Source organism: Suncus etruscus, chromosome 10, assembly GCF_024139225.1.
Source record: "Suncus etruscus isolate mSunEtr1 chromosome 10, mSunEtr1.pri.cur, whole genome shotgun sequence".
Taxonomy (NCBI): Eukaryota; Metazoa; Chordata; class Mammalia; order Eulipotyphla; family Soricidae; genus Suncus; species Suncus etruscus.
In genome coordinates, this window is record NC_064857.1 from 38022445 (window position 1) to 38046490 (window position 24046).

Below are 24046 nucleotides of genomic sequence, written 5' to 3' on the forward strand. Positions count from 1 at the left end.
ATCCAGTTCAGTGCTCAGAAACTACTGCCCACCTCTTAGCTACTTGTAAAGTTCTATAACAGAGAGCACATGGTTTGTCTGTGCAGAGCCCTGATCTTCATTCCAGCATGACAGGTCCCACCCACAGCACAAGGGAAATGGCCCTAGCCCCAAAAAACTCAGCACTGCCGGGAGTGGCCCTAAATTCACAAATATATATAAAAGCAATATATTATAGCTGGAGCAATAATATAGCAGAGAACATTCTTGCCTTGCAATTGACTGACCAGAGTTCAATCCCTGGCACTCTATACGGCCCTCTGAGCCTCACCAGGAGTGATCCCGAGTGCAGAGTCAAGAATAAGCTCTGAGAACTGCTGGGTGAGGCCCAAAACAAACAAACAAACAAAAAAGACTGAGAGGATTAGAGACAAAACAACAGGGAAGGCTCTTGCCTTGCTCACAGCTCATCCTGGTTTGATCTCTGGCAATGCCTGATTCCCCCAAACTGTTAGGATTGATCCCTGAGCAAAGAACCAGGAGAAAGCCCTGAGCATAGCCAAGAATAAACAAAAACTCTCCTTGAAAAAATAGTATATAAGGGTCAGAGTGATTTACAGCGGGTAAGTCATTTACCTTGCAGACAGCTAATCCAGATTCAATCTCAATATCACATAGGTCCCGGTCCCCCTAAGTCATAAATGCAGAGTGATCCCTAAATACAAAGCCAGGAGTAGTTCCTCGAGTACATGTCAGGTGTGGCCCCCAAACCAAATATATATGAATAAATAAATATAAATTATTTTCGGGGGCCAGAGAGATAGCACCAGTGGGTAAGGCATTTATTTGCCTTGCACATGGTTGACCTGGGTTCACTTGCCAGCATTGTATATGGTCCCTCAAGCCTGCCAGAAGTAGCTTCTGAGCACAGCACCAAGAGTGACCAGGTATTGCCCAAAAACAAAAACAAAATAAATATTTTTTTGTTTTGGGCCACACCCTGCAGTGCTCAGGGGTTACTCCTGGCTCTGCACTCAGAAGCCACCCCTGGCAGGCTCAAGGGACCATAAAGGATGCTGGGAATCGAACCCAGTTTGGCTGCATGCAAGGCAAAGGCCCTACTGCTGGGCTATCGCTCTGGCCCCAAATACATATAAATTTTAAGAGGGGAGGTCTCTTGGCTACTCCTCAGTGGGAGGCAACTGCCCTTTCTCTTCCAGCTATCCACAGATGACTGCTAGGTGGAGGCAGAGGAAAGCGATTTTCTAGAAGACAGGGAAAGAAGCTGGGAGGGATGGAGTAACGTGTTCCCTTAAAACCTGAACCCTGGGACCGGGAAGGTGGACCTAGAGGTAAGGTGTCTGCTTTGCAAGCGCTAGCATAGGACGGGCCCCGATTTGATCCCCCGGTGTCACATATGGTCCCCCAAGCCAGGAGCCATTTCTGAGCGCATAGCCAGGAGTAACCCCTGAGCGTCAAATGGGTGTGGCCCAAAAAAACAAAACAACAACAACAACAACAAAACCCTGAACCCTTGGCATAGATAGCTCAAAGGATTAGAGTTCCTACTTTTCAAGAAGAAGCCCCAGGATGGATTCCCAGAACCTCGTTGATCTGAACACTGCACAGTTCCTTCAGCACCACCAACCAAGTACGACTCACAAAACACACACCAAACACTTGACCTATTGCCGTGTACCAGGGAGAGACAGGGAGGAGGAAAGGAAGGGGCTGGAGGGAGGATGAGGGTCCTACCTTGGCCTTTCCGGTCATGGCCCAGAGGAAGCTGAAGGAGCGCCGCAGGGAGGATCCTGCCTTAGTTCCCGAGCTCCCTTCCAGCTGGCTACAGCTGCAGAGAGAACAAGAAGAGATGAAGAGCAGGAATCTTAGGTAAACAAGGTACTTCCAGAGAAATGGCAGAGAGAGAGAGAGAGAGAGAGAGAGAGAGAGAGAGAGAGAGAGAGAGAGAGAGAGAGAGAGAGAGAGAGAGAGAGAGAGAGAGAGAGAGAGAGAGAGAAGAGAGAGAGAGAGAGAGAGAGAGAGAGAGAGAGAGAGAGAGAGAGAGAGAGAGAGAGAGAGAGAGAGAGAGAGAGGCGAGAGAGAGAGAGCTCGCCCTCTCCCACCTCTGGGTTTCCTGGACCTGGAGCCGGTTCCCAGGCCCTCAATTTATAATGAAAACTCCTCCAAGCTCCTCCCAAATAAATGCAGACTCCCCCCTTCCTACCCGATCCAGGCCCCATCGCCTCTCCTGCTGCACCAGGCCCCATCTCCTATCACACCCAACGGAAGTACTGGGAGGGGGACTGACTACTCCAGGGAGGGGTGTGTGCCCACCCTAGCCCCTGCCAAACAAGAACCCAGTGTGCAAGACCCTCTGCTCTCTGCAAAGGAAGGGCCTCTGGGCCTCGGGCCAATAAGGACTGAATTTCCTGGGATTTCATCAGCCCCATCCCATGAGCTAATCCCAAATGCAGAAGCCAGGAAGATGTGTCAGCCAGCTCTGCGGGACCACAAATCTGAGCCTGCTATCTTAAAGGGCCATTTCTGGACTGCTGGCTCACCCGCCCACAGTGTCCCACACTGTCACTGTTGTAAAGGTCTGACCCAGACGCCTGGAGCCAGACAAACAGGTGCGAGTCTGCTGAGCCTATGCAAGGATTCACAGTCCCTAAAATCTCAACTTCATCCCATCCCACCCACCCCCCGGCTCCATGGCCCTCCATGATCTCTCTTGGTCCTTCTCTGGGCCTCAAGCACTGGGTCACCCTCTCTCCCTTAGACTCTGCATGGCCATTCAGTTGCAGTGGGTCTTTGTGGCATGGATATCATCACCCCTTCTCTTTTCCTTCACCCTGGCGCCATGTACCCCTCTCCCTTGCCTGATTTCTTCCCACCCATCACATAGAGCCGGGGCCATTTCATTCTGGACAAAGAGGAAGTGTGACATCTATGGAGTACTGATATCTACTTGGTGACATGATGGGTGATGTTTCAGGGTGCAGACACGGGGGCTGGGGGGCTTATAGTCCACAGCCTGTTCCCACCTACCCTTTTTCTCCCTATCGAGGCTTTCCAAGTGTCCCAAGTCCCTCCAACTCACCTTTCACTGAGTTTAGCAGCAGAAGACTGGGCTAAATTCCCTGCCAAGACAAAAGCAGAAGGAAAAGTGTCCAGCTGAAGCCAGACAAAGGCGACTCCCCGCCCCGCCCCTCCACCTGGATCGGGTTCCTGAGCTGCAGGTGCAGCATGACGCCATTCCTGAGGGCGGGCCTAGGGACAGGGAGGGAGGGAGGCAGCCCCAGGTCAGGTGAAATGCCTGGTGTCTCAGTTCTGTGCCAGGCTGAGGCTTCACTGGGCTGCCCTTGCCACTGGGGTTCCCACTGCACTACATCCTCCTTAATTACAAGGAGAGAAGCTGAAGCCGGAGAGGTGGTGCAAGCAGTAGGGCATTTGCCTTGCACGCGCTAACCTAGGACAGACTGAGGTTCGAACCCCAGTGTCCCCTTATGGTCACCAAGGCAGGAGCAATTTCTGAGTGCATAGCCAGGAGTAACCCCTGAACGTCACTAGGTGTGGCCAAAAAAACACAAAAACAAAAAAAACAAGGAGAGAATCTCAGAAAGACAGAGTCCTGAACTCGGAGCGCTCATGTGCATTAAGGCCTTTGGAGAGGGCTGGCTCCCTTGAGGCACTGCTTGGCACTGGGAGGACCTGTGAGCTGGAAAACAGTTGAGTTTGAGAGCAGAGCCTGGCGAGGGCTTCCAAGGCTTTGCTCCCTTCCTTTGCTCCCTACCTGGATCTGAGCAGCCAAAGAAGTAATTGAGGCCGCTCATGGATACAGACTTGGAGAGCATGCCGGCAGCCTTGGGATTCTGGGAAGCAGCAGACGAGAGGCAGGCTTGCTGACCCTGGAAGCAGGGCAAGCAGACTTCAATGTTAGGCTTTCCCCAGGGTCCCCTCCAGGTTTCCTTTGCCTTTCTTCAAGCCCTCAGTTTTGCTTTCCACCTCATCCGCATGCTGCAAATCTGGGATATTCCCTTCCCATGTTCCCTTGCCATGAAATTATGTGGGATCGTGACACAAATTTGCCTTCAACCATCTGTGGCCATATGTTTTCCTTGACTAAAAGTCAATCAAGAGTGGTTGGAGAGATAGATAGTGCAGTGGGTAAGCACTTGCCTTGCACGCAGCCTGCGTTTAAACCTGGGTTTAATCCCTGGCACCCCATATGGTCTTCCAAGACTACCAGGAATGATCCTTGAGCACAGAGCCAGGAGTAAGCCCTGAGCATCACCAGGTAGGAGGGCCCTCCAAAAAAACATTGATCAAGAGATTGACTCTATGGGGACTGGAGATATAGCACAGCGGTAGGGTGTTTGCCTTGCATGCAACCGACCCAGGACAGAGGATGGTTCGAATCCCACATGGTCCCCTGAGCCTGCCAGGAGCGATTTCTAAGTGCAGAACTAGGAGTAACCCCTGAGCACTGCCAGATGTGACCCCAAAACCAAAAAAAAAAAAAAAAGATTGACTCTAAGTGATGACAAATAAGATCCCCACATATCAGGTATGTATTGTCTTTATAAAGATGATAGTGTTACCTCTGGGGGCCAAGCAGATAATAGAACTACAAAAGCCATCTGGACTTAAAGTAGGAATAGCCACAGATCACATCCAGTTGTACAAATGCTAACCTCTCCCCTCCAGCCTACATGGATCATTACAAAACTGGGTCACTAGTCAGTCCATAAAGAAAACTTTGGGGACCAAAGATAGAACAGCAGGTTAGGCTCTTGCCTTGCACACGGTCAACCTGGGTTCAATCCCTTCACCACATATGGTCTACCCAAATACCTCCAGAAATGATCCCTAAATAGGGCCAGGTAAAAATAAACCCTGAGCACCTACAAGTGTAGCCCAATAACAGAAACAAAACCAAAAAAAGTGATCCCTAAGCAAAAAATCAGGAGGAAGAGTTCAGCACTGCCGAATGTGGTCACTCCCCTCCTCCAAAAAACATAACAACATAAAGCAAATTTAAGAAATTTCAATGTATCTGTTTCAAATGATCATAGGGAAGGAAATTAGAAGTATCTTTCCTGTCAAGGGATAAAAAATATGTGATATATTTTATATATCAAAATATTATTCAACAAAGAAGATAAACATAGTTCACTCAACAGTAAATGAATTTCACAAACATCACATTGAGAGAACCAAGATCAATAATGCAAGCTGTTTCCTAGGAATAGACAAATAAAACAATATAAACGTCTGATAAGAGTGATGAAAAAAAAGACATCAATTAAAGTAGAAGGAAGGGCCAGAGTGATAGCACAGTGGTAAAGTGTTTGCCTTGCACGCAACCAACACAAGACAGACCCCGGTTCAAATCTCGGCATCCCATATAGTCCCCCGAGCCTGCCAGGAGCGACTTCTGAGCACAGAGCCAGGTATGACCCAAAAACCAAAAATAAAAAAGTAATAATAATAATAAATAAAAATAAAGTATAAGGAAAAAGTGGACAACAAAAAGTGATTAGAAAGATCAGAGTATACTACCTACAACTTAATGTCGATTATTTTGAAAGGCCAAAAAGGGGCAAATTTAATTTTTTTTTTTTTGTGGTTTTTGGGTCACACCCGGCAGTGCTCAGGGGTTACTCCTGGCTCCATGCTCAGAAATTGCTCCTGGCAGGCACAGGGGACCATATGGGATGCTGGGATTCGAACCGATGACCTCTTGCATGAAAGGCAAACGCTTTACCTCCATGCTATCTCTCCAGCCCCCAAATTTAATTTTTAAAAGATATATGTAGATAACTTACCAAAACTGAATCTAGAAGAACTAGAAAGTCTGAATGGTCCTATGAAAAAAATGGTATCAGTAGTTAATCATTCTATTAAGAGAACAAAACATACTTGCCCAAACTATTATAGGCAAGGGATAGACTTTTCACAGCACTGGTTACTAAAATCCAAGCTTTCCCAAAGACTAGTAAATAAAAGAACAAACTCTCCAACTCCTAGAGACAGGTCAATAGCAACAGGATTTGCCTGGCAAGCTTGTGAGGGTCCAAGTTTGATGCCCAGTGCTGCCCACATGCACAGAGTTAATGGCACTTGCTTTCTGGGTCTCTTGGTACAAAACAGCCTGTGTGATTCTGTCACCAGACCTAAGTATGCCATTCTCGGGGATTGCACAACAGCAAAAGAGAAGGGTAGAGGAAATTAAAGAAATAAGTTCTCAGGGTCCAGGAAGAGAGTTCACAGTCTATAAACCCAGGTCTGAGTTCCAGCACTGCATGGTCCCCTGAACACCATCAGGAGTGACCTCAGAGAACTGAGTTCCTCCAGCACTACCAGGACCACCTAAAACCATACAAACAGAAACAACCCTCCAATTCTTTCTATAGGGTTTGTGTACCTTTGGCGTTGGAGTGTGACTACAGTGAGTAGGGTGCTTGCCTTGCACACAGCTAGCTGACTTGGCTTCGATCCCCAGTATTCCATATGGTTCCCCCAAGCCTGCCAGGAGTGATCCCTGAGTGCAGAGCCAAGCGTAAGCTGGCCATACCACCAGGTGTAGTCACAAAACAAATAAAAAGGCAAGTGTAATCTTTTTTTTTTTTGTTTTGTTTTGGTTTTTGGGCCACACCCGGTGACGCTCAGGGGTTACTCCTGGCTATGCGCTCAGAAGTCGCTCCTGGCTTGGGGGACCATATGGGACGCAGGGGGATCAAACTGCGGTCCTAGGCTAGCGCAGGTAAGGCAGGCACCTTACCTCTAGCGCCACCTCGCCGGCCCCAAGTGTAATCTTGATCATTCTTTTTTGTTTGTTTGTCTTTTTGTTTTTTTGGGCCACACCCGGCGGTGCTCAGGGGTTACTCCTGGCTGTCTGCTCAGAAATAGCTCCTGGCAGGCACGGGGGACCATATGGGACACTGGGACTCAAACCAACCACCTTTGGTCCAGGATCAGCTGCTTGCAAGGCAAACTCTGCTGTGCTATCTCTCCGGGCCCATCTTGATCATTCTTAAACCACTCTTAGGTCTTTTTTGTTTTGTTTTGTTTTTTGTTTTTGGGTCACACCTGGCAGCACTCAGAGGTTACTCCTGGCTCTATGCTCAGAAATCGCCCCTGGTAGGCACAGGGGACCATATGGGATGCCGGGATTCGAACCACTGTCTTTCTGCATGAAAGACAAACGCATTATCTCCATGCTATCTCTCCAGCCCCACTCTTAGGTCTTTTGACAACGGAAATATATGCGGCCATCACTTATGAAAGTAAATATAAAATCCCCAAGCAAAATGTTTGCAGACTGTGGTAGATTTTTAAGTGGCCACAAGTGATTTGCAGTGCCTGCCGTTGAAGAAGAGAGGCTATTTCTTCACTCTTTGAAGCTGGTTTGGCCTGTGATTTATTATAATAAGTGGAATATGATACAAGTACTAATAGGTCTAGATCTGAGGTCTATTAAAAAAGACTAACTTTTTTTTAACCAATCTTTAATTTCTGTGTGTATGTTCATGACTGAACCCAGGGTTTATGACTGAACCCGAGCAGTCATGCATGCAAAGCATGTAATCAACCACTGAGCCACATTCCCGGCTCCTCCAGAGATCTGAAAGCCTCTATCCACTCTAGTATACTTGGAATGCTGTTGCCATGGGGACAAACCTTCCTTGGCCCCTGTAGAGGGTATGTAGATGAGAAGTGAAATGAAGTTCACAAGAGGCCATCTAAGAAGAGGCAGGTACAAATGCTCACCATGGACCTTATCTCTATTCTAGCCAGACAACTACAGACATGTGAAGGAGTCCAGCAGAGACCAGAAGAACCACCCACAAAGCTCTCTCCATGACCCCACCCTCAGAACTAGGAAGAAAAAGGTGGTTTTCAGCTGCTCATTTAGGACTGGTTTGTTATGCCATAGTAAAGAATGCCAAATATAAAAATATAACTGTATAAGAAAGATCATTCATTGTGAAAAAATGGAATTTATCTTTAAAATACAAGAGTGATTTAACTGAGAAAAAAATATTTTTTAGAACTTTATTTTAGGGAGGCTGGAGTGGTAGCACAGCAGTAGGGCATTTGTCTTGCATGTAGCCGACAAACCAGAACAAACCCAGGTTCGATCCCCTGAATCCCTTATGGTCCCCAAGCCTGCCAGGAGTGATTTCTGAGTGCAGAGCAGGGAGTAACCCCTGACCGCCACCAGGTGACACACTTTATAAGAGCAAAAGATGGAAAACCAAAAATCAAAAAAGCCAAAAACCAAAAATAAAAACAACTCTATTTTAGGTACAGTGACTTACAATATTGAGACCAAGAAAAATCTTCAAATGTAGAATAAAATATAACATCCATTAGATGTGTTAGAGAAAAAGGATCAACTTTTATTGAGATATTTCATGGAAATATAGACTATTTTCATGAATAGAAAGAACCAGTATTAGGGGCTGCAGTTTAGTGGGTAGGGCACTTGCCTTGCATCAACTGACCCAGTTTCGATCCTGACACCAAATTTGGTCTACCCAAGCCCCACCAGGACTGATCCCTGAGCACAGAAACAGGAGTAGGCCTGTGAGCTCTGCTGAGTCTGGCCCCTAAAACAAACAAAACTCTGAGGATTCCAAATCTTGGAAAAGGTGTGGATCCTTACACACTGCTGATAAAAATGGAAACAGTTTGCTAATATATCTTGGACAATTTCTAGCAAATGTATCTAAAACAATAAACATATATTGTTTATTGAAATGAATATTCATAGTGACACATTTCATAAGAGCAAAGGATGGAAAAATATTGAAATGTACATCAAAAGAAGGATGAAATCGCTGGAGGGAAAGTACAGGGGAAAGGAAATTGCCTTACAGGTAGCTAAATCTGGTTTGAATTCCAGAACCCTCTATGGTCCTGTGCATATCATCAGATATCTTTACCACTCTCCAAATGGAAAAAAAAATGGAATGACCTTTATTTGCAGTATAAGAATCAAAATAAGGGGCCGGAGAGATAGCATGGAGGTAAAGTGTTTGCCTTTCATATAGGAGGTCATTGGTTCGAATCCCGGCATCCCATATGGTTCCCTGTGCCTGCCAGGAGCAATTTCTGAGCCTGGAGCCAGGAATAACCCCTGAGCACTGCCATGTGTGACCCAAAACCACACAAAAAAAAAAAAAAAATCAAAATAAGGGCCCGGAGAGATAGCACAGCGGCGTTTGCCTTGCAAGCAGCCGATCCAGGACCAAAGGTGGCTGATTCGAATCCTGGTGTCCCATATGGTCCCCCATGCCTGCCAGGAGCTATTTCTGAGCAGACAGCCAGGAGTAACCCCTGAGCACTGCTGGGTGTGGCCCAAAAAAAAAAAAAAAACCAACCAAAAAAAAGAATCAAAATAAGAAAATGTTGCAGTGGGGGGCAAAAAAAGGTTGGCTAAATCTATGTTTATGTTATAAACATTTGTATAATATCACATCCTTTCTTTTTATTATATTTATTTCTATTTTTTCTTTTCTTTTCTTTTTTTTTTTTTGGTTTAGGGTCACACCCAGCCACGCTCAGGGATTACTCCTGGCTCTATGCTCAGAAGTTGCTCCTGGCAGGCTCAGGGGACCATATGGGATGCTGGGATTTGAACCACTGACCTTCTGCATGCAAGGCAAACACTTAACCTCCATGGTATCTCTCCGGCCCCTAGTATATTTATTTCTATTTTGTAATCCAGGAATCTAATTAAGGGTCTCACATCTGCAAACTCATTCCTCAACCTTAGCCTTAAGGTTCTTTTTTTTGGGGGGGGGCGTAGGAGTTTATAACATACTTGCTGATGTTCAAGAGTTATTCCTACTGTGTGCTCAGAGGTTACTTCTGACAGTGCTCAGTAAACCATAGGCAGTGCCAGGGATTGAATGCAGGTCAGCCATATGTAAAGCAGGTGCCCTGCTGCTATTCTATCATTCTGGCCACAAAGGGATTGTTCAAAGGTTCTCAAAGATTAGCTGGAAATTAGGAGAATGTAGAGGAAAGACATACAAAGAGGGACAAGAATACATATATATGCATGCATGTGGACACACACAGAGGCAGAAAAATAAGAAGAGAAAAAACCATAATAGAGAAAGGAAGGAGTGGGGACGAAAGGAAGGACCTGGAGAGAGAGAGAGAAAAGAATCAGGGACAAGAAAGGAATAGTCTTTTTTTTTGGTTTTTAGTGCCACACCCGGTGATGCTCAGGGGTTACTCCTGGCTATGCACTCAGAAATCGCTCCTGGCTTGGGGAACCTTATGGGACGTTGGGTGATCGAACCTCGGTCTATCCTAGGTTAGCACATGCAACGCAGATGCCCTACTGCTGGCACCACTGCTCCGGCCCCAGGAACAGTCATTTTTTTTGGGGGGGGGGGTGTCACACCAGGCAGCATTCAGGGGTTATTCCTAGCTCTATGCTCAGAAATCACTCCTGGCAGGCTCTGGGGACCATATGGGATGCCGGAATTCGAACCACCATCCTTCTGCATGCAAGGCAAATGCCCTACTTCCATGTTTTCTCTCCAGCCCCAGGAATAGTCATTTTTGAAAAAAAATTTTGGTCTATATCCAGCAGTGCACAGGGACTACTCCTGTCTCTGTTTTCAGTGATCACTCCCAGTGGGGCTCAGGGGACCCTATGTGGTGTTGGAAATCTAATCTGGGTCAGTTGTTTGCAAGTCTTCATTAGTCTGATAGTCTGTAGTACTATCATTCTGGCCCTAGTATCTGTTTTTCATTTAACAACTGTAATGTACGAGTGTAAGAGACAGCTTTTATTCTCTTGATTTGCAACAAAGACAACGAACAGTAAAGGACTGAGGACTTGATTTGACTTCCAAATCTGGGGGCATTTTGTTTGTTTTGGGCCACATTGGGAAGCTTGTTGACTGCTTTTACTACTATGCTTGGGATCACTCCTGGGCCCTGTTCAGTGACCTTCCTATGGTTCTGGGGATTGCGTCTGGGTCTTTCCTACATGCAAAGCCTGTGCCCAAGCCTCTCAGACTCTCCTCAGCCCCACAATCCTATACTGGTGTGGGTGATACAGAGACTGTTGGAGAGAGGCAGTCCTGGCATTAATAGGGTGTGCCACTGGCTTCCCTGACAGGATGTGAGTCCATTCCTCCTCACTCTCAGGCACCCCAAAACTGCACTGTGCTCAGTGCCCCCAGACCAGCCATTAATTATGGGCTGAAAGCCATGTTAGTTCCTTCAGGGAATCCCCATAGGCCAATATTCTGGGTTTAGTTTTGCTCCTGGAAGCCAGAAGTTGAGTGGCTCATGGGCTTCCCTTCCTCAGCCTTTCTTCCTTGCTTTCTTTCTTTTTTTGCCTTTTATTTTATTTTATTTTGGCCACACCCACCAACACTCAGGGCTTATTCCAGGTTCTGCGCTCAGAAATCACTCCTGATAGGCTCAGACTATATAGGATATCGGGATTGAACCCAGGTCTACCACGTGCAAGGCAAAAACCCTACTCCTGTGCTATCACTCTGGCTCCCTTCCTTCCTTTCCTTTCTTTGGTTACAATCTCATTGGTACTCAGGGCTTAATTTTGTCTCCATACTCAGGGATCACTCACGGCAGCTCTTGAAAAACTACAAGAGGGGCCGGCAAGGTGGCGCTAGAGGTAAGGTGTTTGCCTTGCAAGGGCTAGCCAAGGAAGGACTGCGGTTCGATTCCCCGGAGTCCCATATGGTCCCCCGTGCCTGCCAGGAGCAATTTCTGAGCACTTAGCCAGGAGTAACCCCTGAGCATCAAACAGGTGTGGCCCGAAATCCAAAAAAAAAAAAAAAAGAATAGAAAAACTACAGGAGGTATCCAGGGATCAAACCCACATTGGCCCTGTGTGAGCAAAAACAACTTAAAAACCTTAAAACAGGGGCCGGAGAGATAGCACAGCAGTAGGGCATTTGCCTTGCACGCAGCTAATTCAAACAGACAATGGTTTGAATCCCAGCATCCGTGCCTGCTAGGAGCAACTTCTGAGCGCAGAGCCAAGAGTAACCCTTGAGCACCAGTAGGTGTGACCCAAACACCAAAAAACAAAACAAAACAAAACCCACCAAACACCTTAAACCACCTGGGGCCAAAAGCACATTGGTAGGGTATTTGTCTTGAATTCGGCCAACACAGGACTTGGTGGTTCGAATCCCTGCATCCCATATGGTCCCCTGAGCCTGCCAGGAGCGATTTCTGAGCACAGAGCCAGGAGTAACCCCTGAGTGCCATCGGGTGTGACCCAAAAACAAAAACAAAAAAACCCACCTTAAAACACCTGTCTGATCTTTCTGCTGCTCACCCTCCTGCCCCCATAGAAAGCTTATTTGAAACTCCTGTGATTATCTAGCCCAAGACATATTATCTTCCAGGGATTGGGATGCCTAGCTTCGGGCCACAGACATGCTCAGATTTGGATCACAAACTCGGTGCGACAGAACACAGTCATCCAAACTCCTGGGGGAACAGGGCCCTTTTGATGAGCTGGGAACAGAGATACCCACATTAAGAGAGACAGAGGCTCAGAAAGGAAGAAAGAATCTCTCAGAGGAAGAGACAGTGGCAGGGCTAGAGGGGGGCCGAGCATACAGAGCTAGCTAGCAGAGGGGCACAGACCCGGCCCCCATCCCATCAGCTGGCAGGAGGGAGGGATCCCTGCTGGCAGGGACCAAGCAGCTTGACAGAATAGAAGGGGCACAGAGCGGAGGGATGGGAGGCAGTGGCCTCGTGGGCAGTGTCTGTCCATACCGCATAGGCAGGGTGGCCACCGGGGTGCTGCGGGTCCAGCAGGGTGTCCAGGTCCTCTGGGCTCGGTGGTGGTGGGGTGTCCGGGGGGCCTGCACATCCCGACGACAGTGGTGGGTTGCTCCTGAAACACACATTGCCCCACAGCCTCTGTTTCAGTGGCCAGGGAAGGGCACCCTGGGTGAGGGTTCCTTGGCCTCCGCCCAGCACTGGTCCTTGCTCCTACCCAGCCCTTCCTGTTGGCATCAGTACTGCTGGTGCCCAAACTGGCTTCTCTTTGCCACGGTGCTATGGCTCAACAGGCAGTGGGCAAGGCTGACCTCTGCTGGCCCTCGCCCAGTACTGCGCCCACTTGGCTTGTGCCTACCCTGGCCCCTCTGCCTTATGAAATGAGGTGCTCAGGGCAGGGGGGACTCCTAGCAAAGAAAGGTGGCACCCGGAGGACGCTGGAACTCAGCTGGCACCGTAAACGGGAGGCTCAGGGCATCTCGGACTTCCAAGTGGCTGTCCTGCCACGGGTACCAAGATACCAGTGGATGGAAGTTTCCACAAGACAATTCAAGAACAAGGCCCCAGGCCAGAGAGATAGCCCAGCAGTAGGATATTTGCCTTGTACGCAGCTGATCCAGGACAGCCAGTGGTTCGATTCCCAGAATCCCATATAGTCCTGAGAGCCTGCCAGGAGCGATTTCTTTCTTTTTCTTTCTTTCTTTCTTTCTTTCTTTCTTTCTTTCTTTCTTTCTTTCTTTCTTTCTTTCTTTCTTTCTTTCTTTCTTTCTTTCTTTCTTTCTTTCTTTCTTTCTTTCTTTCTTTCTTTCTTTCTTTCTTTCTTTCTTTCTTTCTTTCCTTTCTTTCTTTCTTTCTTTCTTTCTCTCTCTCTCTCTTTCTCTCTCTCTTTCTTTCTTTCTTTCTTTCTTTCTTTCTTTCTTTCTTTCTCTCTCTCTCTTTCTTTCTTTCTTTCTCTTTCTTTCTTCCTTCCTTCCTTCCTCCGTCCTTCCTTCCTTTCTTCCTTCCTCTCTCTTTCTTTCTCTCTCTTTCTCTTTTTTCTTTCTTTCTCTCTTTTTCTCTCTTTCTCTCTCTTTCCTTCCTTCCTTCCTTCCTCTCTCTTTCTCTTTCTCTTTTTTCTTTCTTTCTCTCTTTTTCTCTCTTTCTCTCTCTCTTTCCTTCCTTCCTCCTTCCTTCCTTCCTTCCTTCCTTCCTTCCTTCTTTCTTTTTTTCTTTCTTTCTTTCTTTCTTTCTTTCTTTCTTTCGTTTTTGGGTCACATCCGGCACTGCTCAGGGGTTACTCCTGGCTCTACACTCAAAAATCGCTCCTGGCAGGCACAGGGAACCATATGGGATGCCGAGATTCGAACCACCATCCTTCTGCATGAAAGGCAAACACCCAACCTCCATGCTATCTCTCCGGCCCCAATTTCTTTTTCTTTTCTTTTCTTTTTTTTTTTTTTTTTTTTGGGTTTTTGGGTCACACCCGGCGGTGCTCAGGGGTTACTCCTGTCTATCTGCTCAGAAATAGCTCCTGGCAGGCACGGGGGACCATATGGGACACCGGGATTTGAACCAACCACCTTTGGTCCTGGATCGGCTGCTTGCAAGGCAAACGCCGCTGTGCTATCTCTCCGGGCCCTCTTTTTCTTTTCTTTTTTCTTTTTTTGGTTTTTGGTTTTCGAACCACCGTCCTTCTGCATGCAAGGCAAATGCCCTACCTCCATGTTATATATCCGGCCCACCAGGAGCGATTTCTGAGGGCAGAACCAGGAGTAACTGCTGAGTGCTGCTGGGTGTGACCCTCCCCACCAAAAAAAAGAACAAGACCCGATGATGGTGCTTGCGCAGCCCAGCCAGCCCTGTTTGTCAGCTGAGAACACAGATCCACTCACGGACACTAAAGGAATTGACCTTTATTTTATTTTATTTTATTTTATTTTGGTTTTTGGGTCACACCCGGCAGTGCTCAGGGGTTACTCCTGGCTGTCTGCTCAGAAATAGCTCCTGGCAGGCACAGGGGACCATATGGGACACCGGGATTCGAACCAACCACCTTTGGTCCTGGATCGGCTGCTTGCAAGGCAAACACCGCTGTGCTATCTCTCCGGGCCCTTGACCTTTATTTTTATTGTTATGGGGTAGTGGACCCCACACCTGGTGGTCCTCAGGGGTTATTCCTGGCTCTGCACTCAGAAATCACTCCTTGCAGGCTCAGGGTCCATATGAGATGCTGGGAATCAAAACTGTGTCTGCCCCAGGTTTGTGCAAGGCAAATGCCCTACTGCTGTGCTATCACTCCATAAAGGAATTGTTCTTTAGCTACCTAGCTACCAAGCAGAGAAGTCCCAACCATCCCTGACTGTAAACTTGGCTCCCATCGGCATTGGCCCCTCTGACAACCCCCAGGGTTCCCTTTCTGACCTCTTCTATGTTGCAGAAATTGGCCAGAGGGTTTCCAGGATAATGAGAAAAGTATGCTAAGCACATGTAGCCTCTTAGAGTTAGAGTGACCGTCTCATGGGATTCTACATGAGGATGTCAAGCACCCCACCCTTATTGCAGGTAGCAATTTGCAATTAGGCAAGTTTGAGGCCCCAACCTGGGACCACTTCTATCAAAAGACCTTCTTAGGATTCTCTGAACTTCAGCTTCTTCAAGTGTAACACCAGATTACTGGGAAAAAGACATAGGAGAGTGGAGAAGGCACTTGCCTTGCACATGGCCAATCTAGGTTTGATTTATGACACCAAATATTGTCCCCTACGACCTTCCAGGAGTGACACCAGAGCACAAAGATATGAGTAAGCCCAGATGTGGCCCAAAAGCAAAAATGCAAGTACTGTTTGAGAAAAAAAAGGAAGGAAGGAAGGGAAAAAAAGTATAGAAAGAAGGAAGAGAGAGAAAAACAACAAAAGAGCCTTAGTGATAGTATAAAGGTATGATTCCCGATAACCCATATGGTCCATCAGGAGTAACCTCTGTGCACAGAGCCAGGAGTAACCATTAAATGCCATCAAGTGTGCCCCCCAAATAAAAAGAAAATAAAAAAATATAGGGCCATTCAGGATATATATATGTATATATAGTTGTTGTTATTATTGTTGTTGTTAGTCTTTGGCTTCACCCCAGATGCTCAGGGATTACTCCTGGGAAGCTGGAATCAAACCCAGGTTAGCTGCATGCAAGGCAAGTGCCCTACATGCTGTACTCCAGTCCCCATATAAACATAGATAGATAGATAGATAGATAGATAGATAGATAGATAGATAGATAGATAGATTGAGCCACACCTAGCCTTACTCAAGGGTTGCTCCTGGCTCTGTATTCAGGAATCACTCCTGAAGGGTCAGGGGACTATATGGGATGCTGGGAATTGAACCTGGGTTGGCCTCAGGCAAGTGCCCTACCCACTGTGCCATCACTCCGGCCTTCATATTTTGGTTTGTGTGTGTGTGGGGGGGGAAGATTTGGGCCCACACCCATTGATAAACCAAGACTTACTCCTGCTGGCTCAAGGATCACTTTTTTTTTTTTTTTTTTTTTTTTTTGTGGTTTTTGGGTCACACCCGGCAGTGCTCAGGGGTTATTCCTGGCTCCAGGCTCAGAAATTGCTCCTGGCAGGCACGGGAGGACCATATATGGGACGCCGGGATTCGAACCGATGACCTCCTGCATGAGAGGCAAACGCCTTACCTCCATGCTATCTCTCCGGCCCCAAGGATCACTTCTTGGTGGACTCTAAGAAACCATATGTGGGGGCCGGAGCAGTGGCACAGGCCGTAAGTCATCTGCCTTGAGCGCGCTAGCCTAGGACGAACCGGGGTTTGATCTCCCAGCGTCCCATATGGTCCCCCAAGCCAGGAGCAATTTCTAAGCACATAGCCAGGAGTAACCCCTGAGCGTCACCAGGTGTGGCCGGAAAAGAAAAAGAAAAAAGGAAAAAGAAACCATATGTGGTGCTGGGGATTAAACTGCTGTTGATCTTGCAAGGTATGTGCAAAGCAAGAACCTAACCCCTCTACTATCTCTTAGGCCCCTGAGCCACATTTTGAGAGCAGATTCCTGGTTTCTAGATCTCTAGGGAAGGGACTAAGATCCAGACCTCTCAACTTTTTTTAGGGCAGGGGTTGGACCACACCCAGTGATGTTCAAGGCTTAGTCCTGGCTCTGCATTCAGGAACTACTCCCAGGGGTGTTTGGTCATATGAACATATGAGATGCCAGGAATCAAACCTAGGTCAGCCATGTACAGAGAAAATGCCCTCCCTGCTGTACTATATCTCTCTGCCCACCTTCAACCAAGTTTTGTCTTTTCTTTCCAACTGCTTTCTCCTGGGCCCAGGCCTAGAGGAAAAAACATATGATCCACAGGCAAGGATAGGGTGTCTACCTCCTCACTGGATCCTGGAGCTCCCTGTCTGGACCCCAGCTGTGTCGTTTGAAGGGGTCGTAGCCATAGTTATGACCACGGAAGGCCCCCAATCTTCGGAGAGGTACCCCATAGCTGCCATCTCTTAGTGTGGCCCGTTCTTGCTCCTCCTCTTCTACCCCCAGAGGCTCTGTGGACTCCACCACCGACACGCAGCGGCGAGGGGGGCCTCGGGGTAGCAGGTCTGTGCTGTCTCTGTTCATGGAAGCCTCGTACAGGCCAGTTGGACTCTGGAAGGCAGAGAAGGTGAAGAGAGTTCTAGAACACTGGAAGCTAACAGTTCACACAGTGTCACAGTCCTCAGACTTGAGACAGCATCTAGTCAAGATGTTAGTGACCGGGGAACAGAATTGGAGATGCTCTGGATCTGGATTACTTTGGTATTCAGTCACCGCTGAGTCATGTCTAATTTTTGTTTTATTTCTTTCTTTACTTTTTTATGTTTTTTTTTTTTTTTTTTTTTTTTTGCCACATCCGGCAGTGCTCATGGGTTACTCCTGGCTTTCTGCTCAGAAATCACTCCTGGCTGGCTCGGGTGGCCATATGGGATGCCAGGATTCGAACCTCTGTCCTTCTGCATGCAAGGCAAACACACTACCTCCTTGCTATCTCTCCGGCCCCAGTTTTCTGGTTTTTAATGGTATTCTATCCTGTACATAATGGCGTTACTATTCCCCCCCTCATTCCACCTACTGAGCACTAGATACCAGGAAACCAAGCCAGTCAGACAGAGAATGGTCCCTTCATTCTCTGAGAGTACTGCCCAGGCAGTGCGCAGGCCTGCTTGTGAGGGTCCATAAACTAAAGCACAAATTATAGGCCAGAGAGGTCACACAGAGAGTAATGTACTTGCCTTGCATGCAGCCAACCTTGGTGTCATTCTGGCTCTACATATGGTTCCTAGAGCCCTGCCAGGATTCATGAGTGCAGAGACAGGAGTAAGGCTTGAGCAATTCTGGGTATGGGCCCCGCAATAACTGTATATAATCAGTAGTATATAATGGATGATGGTAGGTTTTGCTGGACATTTTTTATTGTTGTTGTTTATTTGTTTGCTTGTTTTTGAGAGACTTAACTATATCCACCTGTGCTCAAAGCTTACTTCTGCTGTGTTCAGAAATCAGTACTTGGGGCCAGAGCGGTGACGCAACAGTAAGACGTTTGCCTTGCACGTGACTGACCCAGGACTGACTGCGGCTCGATCCCCCGGCATCCCATTTGGTCCTCCAAGCCAAGAGCGATTTCTGAGCTCATAGCCAGGAGTAACTCCTGAGCATCACTGGGTGTGGCCCAAAAAACTAAAAAAAAAAAAAAAATCACTGCTGGTAGTACTTGGGGAACTCTATATGATGCCAGAGATTGAACCAGGGTTGGCCACGTGCAAGGAAAACACCTCAACTTCTATACTGTCTTTCTGACCCTGTCTCACCTTTTTGAAAAGTTCAAGCAGATAAAATTTTAAAAAGATGCTTGAGTTTCCAGGAACATATTACAGTGGTTAGATGTGTAAGACACTTGTCTTATATGTGTGAGACCCTGGGATTCCATCTTCAATATAACCACCAAAAAAATTTTTTTAAAGATATTTGAGAGCCCACATACACATAAGTTTATTATAGTTTATTGTTATAATCATTCCTTTTTTCGGACCATACGTGATAGTATTCAGGCTTACTACTATTTTTTTTTTTTTTTTTTTTTTTGGTTTTTGGTGGCGCTGAGGAACTACTCCTAGCTCTGCGCTCAGAAATTGCTCCTGGCAGGCATGGGGGACCATATGAGATGCCAGGATTCAAACCACTGTCTGTCCTGGATTGGCTGCATGCAAGGCAAATTCCCTACCACTGTGCTATCTCTTTTATTTATCTTTGTTTTTGGTTTTTGGGCCACCCACAGTGGTGCTCCTGGCTCTGTGCTCAGTAATCTCTCCTGAGAGGCTGGGGAACCATATGGGATTATGGACTGCTGGGGATCAAACCTGGGTCAGGTGTAGCCACTTACAAGGCAAATGTCCCATGCACTGTGCTATTGTTCCTGTCCCTTATCATGAGTTCTAATGCAGAAATCACTCCTAGTTGGTCTTTGCAGTGTGTAAGGCATGCACTATCTACTATACTACCTCTAGCCCTTCTATTGCACTTTTATTTATTTATTTTTGGTTTTGGGCCACACCTGGCAACAATCAGGGCTTACTACTCCTGGCTCTGCACTCAGAAATCACTCCTGGCAGGCTTGGGTGACCTATTGGATGCCAGGGATTGAACTCAGGTCTATCCTAGTAGGCCATGTGCAAGGCAAATGCCCTACTATTATGCTATCACTCCGGCCCTCTATTATACTATTGTTGTTAATTTCTTACAATTTATTTATTTATATTTGTTTTTTGGGCCACACCCAGGGGCGCTCAGGGGCTACTCCTGGCTATGTGCTCAGCAATCACTCCTGACTTGGGGGACCATATGGGATCAAACCAGATCTGTCCTGGATTTGCTGCACGCAAGGCAAATGCCCTACCAGCGTGCTATTGCGCCAGCCTAATTTCTTACAAATTTATTATAACTAGCATTTTTTTGGGAGGGGGGTCACACCCGGCTGTGCTCAGGGGTTCCTCCTGGCTCTATGCTCAGAAATCGCTCCTGGAAAAAGCAATAATAATAATAATAATAATAATAATAATAGGGGCCGGGTGGTGGCGCTAGAGGTAAGGTGCCTGCCTTGCCTGCGCTAGCCTAGGACGGACCGCGGTTCGATCCCCCGGTGTCCCATATGGTCCCCCAAGCCAGGAGCAACTTCTGAGCACATAGCCAGGAGTAACCCCTGAGCGTCAAATGGGTGTGACCCAAAAACCAAAAAAAAAAAAAATAATAATAATAATAATAATAAAGGAAAACAAGAAATTGCTCCTGGCAGGCTCAGGGGGCCATATGGAATGCTGGGATTTTAACCATCGTCCTTCTGCATGCAAGGCAAACACTCTACCTCCATGCTATCTCTCCAGCCCCATAACTAGCATTTTCTGCCTTACTTGGTGTTCAGTACAGTCCTGAGTGTCAGCATACTCAAAGGATCTTGAAACAGAAGCCCAGAGATGAGACGGTTTCTATGGTGGTGTTATTTCTTTTTTCCCCACTAGTCCTGAGGCATAGAGGGCAGCACCTAGAGGTGCCTTGAGCATTAACTTCCTTTCATTTCTCCCAGGGGCCACTGTGATAAGTGCCCAGTCAGTCCTTCTACAGTGGGGTCTGGGTGGTGGCCTCCATGTCTGAGAGATAAGAACCCTCAGGTGCTCTTACAGCTGCAAACGCTGCCGCCAGAAGTACCACATACCAGCAGGCTCCAAGCCTCTTGAGGCCCGTCTCTCCACCTCTCAACAATAAGTCTCAGGTGTCCCTTCTCCCCTGCCTCCACTCTAGTGAGTGGTGGCAAGAAGCACTGCTGGGATATCTCATACCCCAAACCTTCTGTGAGGGCAGCAAAGGGTCCCATCTTCTCTCTCCTCTGCAAAGTCTTAGCTTCTGGGCAAGGAAGAGGGAGACCAGCCTGGGCCTTCCGGTCTTCTCTGTGCCCCTGCCAATGGATCTGAAACCAGTGGGTGAGGCCTAATAATGGTGCCCAGCTCTGTACCCACCCCAGTTCATCAACATCGAGGAACAACATAGAGGGGACTCTTGGCCAACCTCCAGGAGAGGAGCTCTCCCCCTGCTTACAGGCTTCAACTCTGTACTCTTTTATTTGTTTGTTTTTTGTTTTGGGATCACACCCGGCATCGCTCAGGTGTTACTTCTGGCTCTATGCTCAGAAATCGCCCCTGGCAGGCATATATGGGATGCTGGGATTTGAATCACCGTCCTTCTGCAAGCAAGGCAAACGCCTTACTTCCGAGCTATCTCTCCAGTCCCTCAACTCTGTACTCTTGTTTTGTTTTGTTTTTTGGGCCACACCCAGAGCGCTCAGGGGTCACTTCAGGCTCTGAGCTCAGAGGTTGCTCCTGGCAGGCTTGAGGGACCATATTCGATGCTGGGATTTGAACTGGAGTCCATCCTCTGTTGGCCGCATACAAGCCAAACGCCCTACTGCTGTGCTATCTCTCTGGCCCCTGCCCTTGTACTCTTGTGTGTCTACTAACTCATGAATATACCTGCAGCATAACCAAGCCCAAAAACAAGGCATGGTCTCTGCCAGCCAGTGGTTGGCAGAGATTTGGGGACAAGCAGGGTATGGGAAACTGACCAAAAAAGGACTATTGAATACTCATGAGATGGCACCAATGGGAAAGTGATGCCCTAAGTGGGACCCCTAGCAATGCTCACATGCATGCCTGATCTTTGGGACAGTGCACAAGGCAGAGCATGGCCACCCCAAGTTTGATCCCAGCCCACCAGGAATAATTCCTTTTTTTTTTTTTTTTTGGTTTTTGGGCCACACCCTGTGACGCTCAGGGGTTACTCCTGGCTATGCGCTCAGAAGTTGCTCCTGGCTTCTTGGGGGACCATATGGGACGCCGGGGGATCGAACCTCGGTCCGTCCTAGGCTAGCAGGCAAGGCAGGCACCTTACCTCCAGCGCCACCGCCCGGCCCCAGGAATAATTCCTGAGCAGAGTCAGGAGTGAGTTTTGAGGTGCACTGTGAGGTGTGGCCCAACAACCAATTGAAAAACAAACAAACAAAAAAGAAAGTAGGGGCCAGAGTGGTGGCTCAAGCAGTAAGGCGTCTGCCTTGTGCTCGCTAGCCTAGGACAAACCACGATTCGATCCCCGGTGCCCCATATGGTCCCCCAAGCCAAGAGCAATTTCTGAGCGCATAGCCAGGAGTAACCCCTGAGCGTTACCGGGTGTGGCCCAAAAACCAAAAAAAAAAGGAAAGAAAGTAGTGGAAGAAAAGCAGGTCAGACAGAAGAGTAGGAATTGAGGTTATTCAGTTGAAAGAGGATAAGGTTTTGAAGGTTCTGGGAGAGCGGGGCAGATCCCAGTGGCAAGAGGAAGAAGGGATTGAGCCCAGCCCTGCACCAGCCTATCTGCTCCCCACCAGGCTTCCTTTCTGTCCCCCAGGAAATCCTCTCCTGGTCCCAGTACCTGCAAGTAATTCCCAGAGGCTCACCTTCTTCCCTGTCTGCTCTGTCCCCCACACATTTGTCTTTTCATTCCCGAACAGTGAAACCCACTGTTTCTCAGCAAGGATAACCCCCTCTTTTCATTAGCAGGCCAACTCCATACTTAGCAGGCCAGCCATTTTTATTGGAAACAGCAAGATTTTAGCAAGGTTCCCTCAACTACTTCCAGAGACAGTCCTTGCTGCTGGAGTTCCTGGGGTTGGGGTAGCAGGGTCACATTCCCTCTCCCTCTTGCCTCTCCTTATACCCTTTCCCAGGCCCTCAGAACCCTGAAATACCCTCTCTCCAGCACAGGAAATGGTGTAGGGGACTGGCCCAGCCTGGTGCTCACACAATGACTTTATTTAGCGTCCCAATGAGCTCACACCCTGTGGATCTCAGCTTCCTCCCCAGCACAGATAGCGAGTCTGAAATAGGGCTGAGAGCAGACGCTGGAGATGGGGCACAGGCAGCTAGCAACAGAGGCGCCAAGAGTCCTCTTGCTTTGCTCCATGCTCCTGGCACTGACGCGGAAGCGGCCCAGACAAGGTTCCTTCCACTGTCAAAAACTCACCCCCCCCCCCCACACCACACCAACACCCTCCTGAGAGCTGAGAAGGGAGCATAGAGGATTTCCATAGAGACATCTGTTATTCAAAACTCCAAGATCTGCAGTGTTCTCACTCTGGGCCCCATCAATGCATGCTATTATTATTGTTGCTGTTTTTGTTATTTAGAGCTAAAAATAAATAAAAAGCAGGGTACAGAAATGGAGAGTTGGAGAGAAAGCAGCCCAAGGCCAAAGCAGAAATAAGCTTTATGTAATATGTAAAAGAACAAGAGAGAGAGAGAGAGAGCGAGAGAGAGAGAGAGAGAGAGAGAGAGAGAGAGAGAGAGAGAAACACTGCTGTGAGGGGCATTAATGATCATAAAAAGCCTCAGAAGGAAAGAAACAGCAATTAGAAAGACCCAGTCCAGTCCAGGGACTGGTTCTTGGCATTACTTGCAGGAACCTGAATAGATGCAAAGAACTGAACTGATTGCAAAGCACCTAGCATGACTCAGACTAAAACAAGAAGGAAAGATATAGATGATAGATAGATAGATAGATAGATAGATAGATAGATAGATAGATAGAGAGATAGAGAGATAGAGAGATAGAGAGATAGATAGTGGGGCCGGAGAGATAGCATGGAGGTAAGGCGTTTGCCTTTCATGCAGGAGGTCATCGGTTTGAATCCCAGCATCCCATATGGTCCCCTGTGCCTGCCAGGAGCAATTTCTGAGCCTGGAGCCAGGAATAACCCCTGAGCACTGCCGGGTGTGACCCAAAAACCAAAAAAAAAAAAAAAAAAAAAAAAAAAAGAGAGATAGATAGGTAGGTAGATAGATAGCTAGGTAGGTAGATAGCTAGGTAGGTAGGTAGACATAGATATATCTATATATATATATATTTGTTTGTTTTTGGCTTATTCCTGGTGGCATTTGGGGAACCATAGGAGGAACCAAGGATCAAACCCTGGAGCATGCAAGGCAAGCTCTTCCCTCATGCTGTCTCTTTGGACCCAGGAAAGAGGTTTTCTGCCCTTTTGGGACCCCTGAATTCTGACGAACCTCCTTTTCTTTTTTTTTGGGGGGGGTTGAGGACACACCCGGCGGTGCTTAGGGGTTACTTCTGGCTGTCTACTCAAAAATAGCTCCTGGCAGGCACGGGGGACCATATGGGACGCCGGGATTCGAACCAACCACCTTTGGTCCTGGATAGGCTGCTTGCA

General features: G+C 47.6%; 1 protein-coding gene across 1 annotated transcript in view; it reads right to left on the minus strand.

Annotated features, from left to right (window-relative positions):
* The window catches only part of ARHGEF2 (Rho/Rac guanine nucleotide exchange factor 2), a 50104-nt gene extending 44263 nt beyond the window's left edge, over positions 1-5841 (minus strand). The window contains exons 1-4 of the mRNA XM_049782208.1: positions 5808-5841; positions 3773-3887; positions 3080-3119; positions 1735-1828 (exon numbers count right to left, since the gene is read on the minus strand). Of these exons, the coding sequence (XP_049638165.1) occupies positions 1735-1828; positions 3080-3119; positions 3773-3833 (195 nt within the window). The 5' untranslated portion in view covers positions 3834-3887; positions 5808-5841. The remainder of the gene's footprint in view (positions 1-1734; positions 1829-3079; positions 3120-3772; positions 3888-5807) is intronic.
* Between the last annotated feature and the right edge of the window lie 18205 nt (positions 5842-24046).